General features: G+C 34.1%; 1 protein-coding gene across 1 annotated transcript; it reads left to right on the top strand.

The window, feature by feature from the left end:
* The first annotated feature begins 6,967 nt into the window (after window positions 1-6,967).
* LOC120161586 (probable magnesium transporter NIPA9) lies at window positions 6,968-10,755 on the top strand. Its single transcript, XM_039171806.1, has 9 exons — window positions 6,968-7,183; window positions 7,480-7,578; window positions 7,807-7,936; window positions 8,292-8,380; window positions 9,162-9,218; window positions 9,344-9,402; window positions 9,590-9,710; window positions 9,996-10,144; window positions 10,487-10,755. The coding sequence occupies exons 1-9, from the start codon at window positions 7,073-7,075 to the stop codon at window positions 10,704-10,706; spliced, it is 1,035 nt and encodes a 344-aa protein (XP_039027737.1). The 5' UTR covers window positions 6,968-7,072; the 3' UTR covers window positions 10,707-10,755.
* The last annotated feature ends 609 nt before the right edge of the window (window positions 10,756-11,364 follow it).

The raw sequence follows: 11,364 nt of genomic DNA, 5'->3' as shown, positions 1-11,364 counted from the left end.
AAGGCATCCAAGAAACTATTGCTTCGGTGAACTTTTGCAGGCAATGATAACTACGCCACAAATGCTTCTCTCGTCGTCCAAAGATGGTGAACAAGAAGTATCACAATCAACAGCAAGATCGCCATTAAAAGAGCAAAGAATCGTCATTATTGTAGAAAGTTCACATCGGAGTCGAATGATCGGAGTTGCGAGTTATTATCCCGGTTGCAGAGGCAGTAAACCTTGCTGAAGACTGGAAAACTGGCTCCGAATTCAAATCTGTTTTTGCAGCGGTTCTTCAATTGGCTTTCGACAGGGAGTATCAAGGTTCAACAACAAAGATCGCCATCAAAAGCATCTCAATTAACGTCGGTTTGTTCTTCAATTCCCTCTTGTTCTTGTTTTCTTTTTCCAGATTTTTTATCCTTTGGGATTTGACAGTTCTTGTTTGCAGCGGTTTCTTGTTCTTGTTTTTGGGAATTTTTTAAATAGTTTTAATAACATTTTATTATTTTTAAATAAATCTCTAATATTTTAATTTTTTTAGTGAATGTGTAATGAATTAGTATCACAAGTAGTGAAACAAAGTCTTAATGAATTAATGAATATTCTTTCTAGTTTTTATTTTTAATACTACAAAATTATTTATATTTAAGAATCGTCTATTTGTTAATGTCATAAAATTATTTTCATAAACGTTTCTTTTATTAAGAATTGTGAAATTCTCTTAGGATGGAAAATTTTCAAAATGGAGGGTTATTAATTCGATTTAATTTAATATTATTATATTTTTTAAAAGTTTTAAGATAAAGAAAAATTATTTTTTATTAAAATTTCAAGATTAGATTAAAATTAAATTTAATCAAAATTCATCTGGATTAATATTAATATATTTATTAAAATAAAAAATTTTACTAATTATTTTGTATATTTGGAGATTTTATTATAATTTTTAAATTTTTTTATGAAACAAGAGGAATAAAATACACGAATTAAAACGTTGGTGTCAAAACACAGCCAACAACTTCTTGTTGCACAAAATCGACGACCTCCATTGGCGAAGTAGTGAAAACCATATGGACTTCGCCCCTCGCTGTAGCTAACTTCTCTAACGTATCAGTCACCTTGTTTGCATCCCGATGAATATGCTTCAAAACCACATTCTAATCCCGATGTATTAACTCCTTAACACAATCAAGAAGTGTGATGATCGAAGCTCTTCTATAACTTTCCTACAACATTCGAACAACCTCCAAACAATCGATTTCTACCATTATTTGCCTCTCCCCAAGTTTCCAAGCATGGAAAGTCCTTCATGGATACCCCACAATTCCGCTTCAACAATAGAACAAATATCGATCGCTTTAGAGAAACCAATCATCCAACCACCATTCGAGGATCTAATGACACCCCCACATGTAGCAAATATGTCACCTATTTTTCGTGAACCATCAGTATTAACCTTACACCAATTGAGAGGAGGCGGAATCCAAGGATCAAACGTATTCAACAAAAGACGAGAAGATTGAGCTAATGATAAGGCTGAATCTAATGCACTACTAGCTTCACGGCTTAGTCGTCTACCGCGCACTAGCACAAAATCATTCTCAATGTACTCCAGGTCAAAAATCCTCCTATTCCGGCCTTTCCAAATTAACCACAGAATCGATCCAAACAATAAATCCCAATCCCCTTCTTCTCTCGCATAAAACCTCGGGGAAGCGATATTTATCTGTAACCATTCTCTAAAATCTCTTGTGAAAAAATCATCTAATTTTTCAGATTTAATTAAAGATGCCCAAATTACCATGGAAGCTTGACATTGGCGAAATAGATGATCCGTTGTTTCACCTGAACTCCCGCAAATTCCACAGCATGAATGAGATGCCATATGACGTCTTACTCTTTCTGTATTCGTAAGTAATCAATCATTCGCTAGTAGCCATAAGAAGATCTTTATCCTCTATAACCCTCGATACTTCGCTATTACTGCCCATGCCTTATGCGTATCGTCATCTTGACATTTATGCTTCAGCTCGTAAGCTGATTTAATTGAGAAGTGTCGATCAACACTCCATTTCCAACCCAGTGTATCTCTTCTAAAATTTTGCTGAGGAGGCATCGTTGCAGCCAGTCTATGCACAATATCGCTTGGTACTCTATCGATAATATCCTCTCATCGCCATTGCCCATGCCCTTCGATCATAACAGTTATCGAGCTATTCGAAATATTGGCTCTCTCAACTTGATTCACAATATATTTTTCCAAAGGCCCCATATCGCTAAGCCAATCATCCCACCAAAAATTCAGAATACGCCCATTGCCAATATTCCAAGCCAAGCTTTGTCGAACATCTTGCCATACGTGAGCGATGCCCCTCCAAAGATGCAAGCTGCCTGCACGATTAATGGATTTGGGGATCAAATCCACCCATTTATACTTAGTTCTTAGCACTCTAGCCCACAATTGGTCGGGATTAACTACTAATTTATAAGCTATCTTCATAAGAAATGCATCATTTTGAGTGCTCAATTTCTTCATGCCGAGACCACCCTTGATTATTGGATTGCAAACAGTCTCTCACTTAACAAGAGATACTCCTCCTCCGGATTTAGTACGACCCCAAATAAAACCTCGATAGTACTGCTTTTGCCAACGTGATCCTTCCTGCCAATGACAACGATTTTGCCTTCCACCCTGTGAGTTTATCCCGAACTCTCGAAACAATATAACTATATGATGCCCTCGTAATCCGAGAATGCAGTAGAGGTACTCCAAGATACTTCCCCAAATTTTAAACTTTTTGGAACCCGAAAGCTGAGTTGATGGAATTTCTTAAATCCGATGCCACATTCTTCGAGTAATAGATGATAGATTTCTGAATGTTTATTTTTTGACCCGAAAACTTGCAGAATAGGTCCAAGATATTCTGAATAATGTTACATTGCTCCATAGACACCTCCACAAAAAGTACCAAATCATCCGCAAAGAAAAGATGAGAGAGAGCATACCCATAACGACATAGACGAATAAACTTCCATTCCCCATTATTGATTGCTCTCGATATCGCATGTGACAACCTCTCCATGCACATCACGAACAAATAAGGTGAAAGCGGATCCCCCTGACGTAGTCCACTTGTGGGAGAAAAGGAATTCGACATAGCACCATTCCAAAGTACCTGGGTCTAGACAGAAGTTACACAACGCATAATAAGCAGTCTTAGGATCTTCGGTATGTGAAGCTCTCTTAATGTTTCTTCGATGAAAGGTCATTCCAGTCGGTCGTAAGCTTTCTCTAGATCGATTTTTATGGCCATGTAGTCGATCCTTCCTTTTTTTAATCTCATGGAGTGCACTACCTCTTGCGCAACAACAATATTATCTGTGATTGACCTGTCCGAAACAAAACTCGTATGGGTCTCCGATATCCAGTGGCTCATCAGAGGCTTCAGTCGATGCACAATAATCTTTGTAACCAACTTATATAATACTGAGCATAGACTAATAAGACAAAATTGGTTAAAAGATTCAGGTGCTTTAACTTTTGGTATTAACACCAAAAGGGTGTGGTTGAATTCATTATCAAACTCCCCTCCTGCAAAAATATTCTGGATCAATCTACACACACTGAAACTTACAATATCCCAATTTATTTGGTAGAAAAAAACATGTAGCTCATCAACTCCAGGCGCCTTTAGCGGACTCATGCTAAACAGGACGTCACGAATTTCTTCCGTGAATAAAGGTCTCGTAAGGTTGCTCAACTTACAATCAGAAATTACCGGAAAACACCCCTGGACTGAGTAACCAATCTCATAATCATTGGTACTAGTGAATAACTCCTTGTAAAAATTAACCGCCATCGAACAAAGTGCTTGTTGATCCGACACCCAATTACCATCCGATGTTTTGAGCGCACCAACATAATTATACCGACGTCTCATCAGCGTGTATGCATGGAAAAATTTTGTGTCTTTATCCCCCTGGAGAATCCATTGATTTCTAGACTTCTGAAACCACAAACTTTCCTCATTTTAAAGGACTTCTTCCAGCTCACTTTTCAACTTGGAATGCAACTCCACCAATTGTTGAGAATAAATCGAGTTTAGGGCCTTATTAATACCTCGTAATCGTGCCAGTAATTCTTTTTTCTTCTTCCCAATATGCCCAAACACCTCCAAGTTCTATTCGGTAGCTTTGCTCTTGAAGGAATTGATATTGGTTAATACATCTACATCCTTATTCCAAGCTTCCGAAATGAGGCTCTTGAATTGAGGATGATCTTGCCAAGCGGCAATAAAGCGAAACGGCATGATTCAATGTATTCTCGAGATATTCTGTATTTGCAAAAGGAGAGGACAATGATCCGAACCCACTCTGTCAAAGTGCAACACCATAGTACCCGGGAATGCTTCAGCCCAACAACTATTCATAATATAACGATCTAATCGTTTACCAAGATTTCCTCTCCTCCACGTAAACGGAGATCCCCTAATATCAATACAGTCATTGCCCAACGGTCGAATAACGACTAGATTTTTAAATATAACAAAGAAAGTACCGATACTCCTAAAGACAGTACCGATACTCCTAAAGACAGTACTGATACTCCCTGTGTTAAGCAGTTTTGTTTTGCATAAATTTAAGTCCCAAACGACTCCAAAACATCTACAACGGTTAGAAACAATCACAAGCTCATTCTATCATATAAAAATAAGTCAATAACACTTTAAGGTTACAATACTTGTACAAGCAATAGATATCAAGAGAAAACCCCTTCCATTCTTTTTTTTTATACATAAGTGTTTTTGAGTTTAATTGTAAATCTTTAAGAGTTTTTATTGTGAGCTTAAATCTTGTAAATATCTATCTTTTTGAGGTTTTTTGTTTATATTTCTTATCATTTGTAAAAAAAAGGAGTGGTTCTAATTTAGCTTTTGAAAAATTAGGGAGTTGTAAATGTTACTCTTGAGTCTAGTAAAAGAAATACTAAATTAGTGAATGTAATGTTACTCTTGAGCTTAGAAAATCCTTCGTGTGAAGCTAAGGTATTGGATGTAAACTTGGTTTAGAAGTCAAATCACTATAAATCATTGTGCAAATTATTTTTCTCCTTTTACTTTCACACCAAAATTTTGAAAGGCTAATTCACTCCCTTCTTGACTTATTTCAATTGATTTATAGAGCCTCAATAATCCTTACAAATTAAATATACTATTTATTTTTTAGGTCATATTCAAATTGAATTAATTATTTTAAATTTAAAATTAAACTATATTTCTCCTCCGATGAATCTACAGTGAACGTTGTATACTGAATTTTAAAATTAAAATTAAACTATATTTCTCCTTCGATGAATCTAAAGTGAACGTCGTAGACTGAAACACATCATTAATGCAATACTTCGAAATACATCATTAAATAATTTATTTTTATTAAGTAAATATTAAAAAACTCAAGGAACATTTCATGATTAATCAATTTTAAGATTTTATTTTAATTATAATTATAATATAATTAAATTATTAATCTTTTTATTAAAAATCAACAATGTAAATTACGATGTTTTCATTTTGACCACTTAACTATTACCCATTTTTACTTTGACCATCAATTTTTCAATTTTATCAATCAGATCACCTAATTATTTAATTGTATCTAATTAAGTCACTGATCGTTAATGTTTAACAAAAGTGTTGACGTATCAATTAATAAAATTAATATAATTATAAATTTAGTCCTTAATATTTATACATTCTATCGATCTGGTATTATTTTAAAATTAATTCAATAAATTAACTCTTCAATAAGAATGTGACACGTGTTAACACATGTCACTGCCTAATTTGAATTTTTTATTAATTTTAATTTATTTAATTAAATAATTTTTATCCAATTAAATGATTACACGTGTCATCTCTGATCGAATAAAAAATAAACTAAAGTTAAATTATGTTTGTGGAAGGTTGTGCCTAGGATTAACGATGTGATAATCAACGCCCTAACCACTTAGCCAAATGCCTCATTTAATTGGTTGAGTACACCAACATCTATTTATTTCATTATATTGTTAATGATAGTAACAAAGAAATAAAAACATTCAAATGATATTTAACTTTAAATAGTTTTACATTTTAAAATAAAATAAAATAAGTTTAATGTTTCTCTGTTTTTAATCTAAATTCAATATTTTTTAAAATAAAATTTATGGAAGAAATCAAGTAATATAAAAATAAAAATATTTCTATAATTTTAAACAAAATAAGTTTAATATTTTTACATGAACATAAGATAACTACAAGAAGTAATATTTTTTTTAAAAAATTAACAGAAAAAAATAACTAAAATGATGTTCTAACATTAAACGACAACAATTAAACATTAAAACAATTAAAATAATCATAATAAACACATCAAAAATATTCTAATAGAAAGCATATGATAACTAAAACAATTATTTACTTAATATTTATTTAATAAAGATAAATTATTTAATGATGTATTTTTATATATTATTTTAGGTGAAAGGGTCATCTTTGTCCCTGTAATAGATTTAATTTATCATTTTTTTCCTATTGCATTTTTGTATCAATTTAGCTTTCGAAGTTGTTTAATTACAACATTCCATATCTTATCCCTAACCTAAAATCCTAAATTTATCAATTTAAGATATTAAGTTAGAAGTAGAGTATAGAATGATGCAATTAAATAATTTTATAAATTAAATTAATGTGAAAATATGATAAATTAAATATATTACAAGAGAAAAATAACCTTTAAGTCGTTATTTTAGTAGTGTATTTTAACGTGCTACGTAGAATTTTTCATTTCTCCTAGGTCAAATTAAAATTTCAATATTTCTAAACGTACCAAATCGCACGTGGGAACACGTCACGGAATTAGCAAACGCCAAACTTTGCAAATGCCCCAACCCCGACCCCGACAAAACCACTGGCTGACCCATAAATTCCAGTTTTTAGCTGTCCCAAAAGAAAACCACCGCAAAGAGAGATTTTCATCTTCAACAACAATTTTTTTTTTTGCTTGTTCAATTGATTTAAAAGAGATAGTGAAGAAGAAGGAGAAAAAAATGTGGGAATCGATTTTTTTAACATTGGTAGCAACAGCGGGTAATAACATAGGCAAAGTTCTACAAAAAAAGGGCACTGTTATTCTTCCTCCTCTCTCCTTCAAGCTCAAGGTAATTCCCTCGTTTTTTATTCACTTTTCCTTTTTAGGTCTTTGCTGCTTCTGGGTATCTCTCTCTTTTTAACTTTAATAAACGATCCTTATATGGTTACGAAACTTCTCAAAGCCACTGGAGAATTGGGTTGGGTAATTTGTGGAACTTTGGGGATTTGGGTCATCGAAATTTCATTTTTTTCACTGGATTTCGGTTACTCTTCAGCCTCAGAAAGTGTAGCTTGAGATAAGCTTTGAAATTGGGTTTGGTTTAGGTGTTTTTGATCAATTGCACATGTTTTTTTTTTCATGTAGGTGATAAGAACATATGCTGTTAATAAATTATGGGTGATGGGATTTCTGATGGATATTGGCGGTGCCTTGTTGATGTTGAGAGCATTATCTTTGGCTCCGGTGAGTTAATTTTTTTTAATGGTTCTTTGTTTATTTAATTTTTTTTAATGGTTCTTTGTTTATGCAATGGACTGAATTGATGTTCTCATATAACTTTATTATAGAATGTTACTATCTTAACCAAATGACTGCAAATCTCTGGCTGCAGGTTGGTTGAATATTGTTATGTGATGATTTGTAGAGTAAATTTGTATATTCTTTATCAGTGATGATGATAATGTTGCTCAGGTATCTGTCATTCAACCGGTTTCTGGCTGTGGGCTTGCCATTCTTTCGATCTTTTCACATTTCTATCTTCATGAAGTCATGAATATTATTGACTGGATGGGGATTTCATTAGCTGGTATTGGCACCATAGGTAATTTAAGTTTCTTTCATCAGTCTCATATTTTATTACTCCAGCGGAATCAACCATATAGGTGCAATTACAAAGTGTTGAAAGCGAGTACATTCAGAATATTCACATGATAGTTCTCAATCTCATCTCAATTTAATTTAAAAGCATAAGGTAATTTATATAAAACCTTCCTCATTGACATCTTAAGATTGTATTGTCAGTGAGTTTAAGGTTTTTAATTAAAAAGCAATCTCTTCTGCTGGTTATGCTTATAGTTTATGCTGCAGGCAACATCCAGTTAGCCGTATGATAGTCCATTAGAAAGATACTATTGATCCTATATATAAGGTAATAGTCTTGTTTTGTTTTGATGTAGGCGTTGGGGCTGGTGGAGAGGAGCAAGAGTCTTCAGAAGTATCGATTTTACAGCTACCATGGTTGGCATTTGTTGTCGTGATCGTGTTTGTAGGTACCTTTTTCCTCTATTCTTATCTAGTAGTATTGTTTTTATATCAATATCATATGTTCCTATTATCAGAAATATGTTGTAAGAGTCTTTGAGAGACCATGTCTGTTTCATGATTAATAAATTCTTGCCTTTACAAGCTTGAAGCTTATGATAAATTCTTAAGTTCAATGGAGCGTTTATTCACTTTAAGAGATACAAAACGTTATGCCAAAAAGTGCCACTTTAATGGGAACTTCAAGAAGTTGTCTGAAGGACATCTCTGGTCAGTAAATTATTAGTATAATTAACCAAGTGAATTAAATCAAGTATGAAATCTCAACCTGTAAAGAACAAAATAAGAATTTGTAGTTTAAACACATTGCCTCAATTGTTATGAATTTGTTGCCAGCGTCTCCCTCCTCAAAGGTGCAAGACTAGAGCAGCACAATGACGGCTATTATCCATGACCTTTTTTTGGGTACATTTAGTACTTATTCTATTTTTTTCCTACTCCTATAGAACTCAAATTATTTTATCAAATGTCAATTCCTGTTGAGTCTTACTTTTACTGAATTAAAATTTATAGTTATAGTTTAGTGGAGGTAAACTATTGTAAAAAAACTAAAGATCTCTTGCTGATATTGGTCATTAAACTTGAAAGTTTATCCACAAGTCCATACTCTTTGATATCTCAGACTCTTATGCTTTTTAAACATGCCATATCTCATTATTTCCTTGATTATATTGTGGGAAATCCACATGTGATAGTGCTTTGATACTCAATATATGGTTATACAGGTACTCCTAAATGGGTGGCTTCGCATATACAAGCGTCAACGGAGAGAACAAGAACTGGTAATCTCTCTCTCTTAAATATTTATGTTGCTTTTGACCTTTTACTTTATAATAGCATCATCTTAAGTAAGATTTTGTTTATTTTCTCAACTCACTTGCATTTGTTAACAACCTTTCGCCTGCAGATAGAGTACGAAGTTGTTGAAGAAATCATATATGGCTTGGAATCAGGAATATTATTTGGGTACCGAACCACTTCTACTGCAAGTCGTATTCTTGCTCTTCATGGGTCATAATTTATATTGTAATGAAGATTGGAGATAGTATCCATTTATTGCGAAATTTATGTAGCATTGATATATGCCTGCATCAAAACTTTTGTTATTGTGGTTTGAGATGCTCAAGTTAAATTGGATTTCACTTATTTGCAGAATGGCAGCAGTGATATCAAAAATGGGATTTGTCTTCGTGGAGCATGGGTTTTCCAAAATGTTGATTCCTCTATGTGTCTCGATTAGCATCTGTTGCAGTGGCACTGGATTTTTCTACCAGGTATTTTGATCACCTAAATGGTTCATGATGACATCTCAGCATGTTGCTATCATTGCCTTAAGCTATTTGTAACAAGGTCGTACCTTATGTGTGTGATTCGCGGGATCCACTTATGTTCTGGTTTCATTTTTAACATGGTTCAGTTATGTTCTGATTTTGTGGAGGCAAAGGTTCAGTGTGGGGACATTTATGGTTTAACAGGGTCCTTCAATGTCATACATTTTACATGGGTGCGTTACCCTCTTGGGTAATTGTTACATAAATCTTTTTACACCTTTTGAGCAGACACGTGGCCTAAAGCATGGTCGAGCAATTGTCATCTCCACATGTGCTGCTGTTGCATCAATCGTGACTGGTGTACTTGCCGGTATGCTTGCATTGGGTGAGCAGTTGCCCTCATCGCCAACTGCCCGCCTTTCACTTCTTCTTGGATGGTAAATAATGCTTACCTTATATTTTACACTCAGATTGTACAACATCTTATTCCAAAATGCTATACCTTGGCTTCTGATTGTCATCTGATGTGGCTTGCCACCTTTTTCATACCATAGGCATCATAGAAAAGCTTCTGTGGTCAATATGATTGATTATAACGACCTTTTTCTTTTAAAATGAAAAAGAAAAATGTTAAATCTCATTCTTCCATGCCTTATTTTTTATTTAGATTGGTGGATATAAGTAGTATTTAGTGCAACCATCTGTGCGTCCGTACTCTTGTAGTTCAAATTCAGCATCTTTGCCACAAAATTGTAGTTTACCAGAATTTTCTATGGCAGGTTATTTATCATGTTGGGTGTGATGTTGCTTGTGAGTTCAACAAGACTGATGCGACACCTTCCATGGTCATTGCGGAATTTAATACCCAGTGGAGCAGAACGGAATTTCAGTCTCAGGCGAACAGCGTCTCATCGAGTCAAGGACCCAAGTCCAAGTGCTGTTATCCCAGCAGCGACATTGCACCATCTGATAGCAGCACCAAGTAAAGAGAAGGCATAAGTGAAGAAAACAGAAGCTCGTTGCATATGCATATTCAAAAGATTGGAACCATATTGAATATTCTCTAAAAAAGTTTCGAGTTTGTTACAGGTAACTAGCAACACAGACTAAAGGGTTAGGATTGTAGCCATTAGCAATTCTGGACACTTACTGGCAACGACATCAACGCTCAAACTTTTTATTTTTCCTTTGTTGTGTAACGTTCAATCCTATCAAAAGATGATTGGAAATTTTCACTTCTTGTCGCTTGAAGAATCTGAATCATTCTAAACCAAGGTTGCGAAATTCTACATACAAGCGCCTAGAATGTGCTGGAAGACAAAGATCTTTGATGCACCGAGTAGTGGGATCCTTTGTCGGCTTACTTTCTGTCTTTTAACGTAGTGTTTTCATGTGCCAAAAACAAAGGGTAACGTTCCCTTGCATGACTAATTTCTCTAAGGCAATGGGACCAAACTAAAATAACATTGAAAAAATAAAAATACAAGCAAAGATATTGTGTTCCATTCAAGTTTAGCGGGATCAAGAGTAACCCTTACTTTGTCGGTTGGTTTCGTTTAGAAATTTAAAGTACTGAACTGCATTGGACCTTGTTAACCCAATTCCTCGTCTCTCTTCCTCGTACGGTTACAAATATATACATTTGCCAGATAATGCT

This window comes from Hibiscus syriacus, unplaced genomic scaffold, assembly GCF_006381635.1.
Source record: "Hibiscus syriacus cultivar Baekdansim isolate YM2019G1 unplaced genomic scaffold, ASM638163v2 tig00111402_pilon, whole genome shotgun sequence".
NCBI classification, from domain to species: Eukaryota; Viridiplantae; Streptophyta; class Magnoliopsida; order Malvales; family Malvaceae; genus Hibiscus; species Hibiscus syriacus.
The sequence above is the reverse complement of the archived record's forward strand: the minus strand, read 5'-3'. Positions and strand labels throughout refer to the sequence as shown.

What these genes read in the sequence shown, in the direction of transcription:
- LOC120161586 (XM_039171806.1), top strand. Translation starts at nt 7,073, where the DNA reads ATGTGGGAATCGATTTTTTTAACATTGGTAGCAACAGCGGGTAATAAC. An exon ending in GCACTGGATTTTTCTACCAG is followed by an intron (nt 9,711 to 9,995) that starts GTATTTTGATCA and finishes CCTTTTGAGCAG; the next exon opens with ACACGTGGCCTAAAGCATGG. An exon ending in CTTTCACTTCTTCTTGGATG is followed by an intron (nt 10,145 to 10,486) that starts GTAAATAATGCT and finishes TTTCTATGGCAG; the next exon opens with GTTATTTATCATGTTGGGTG.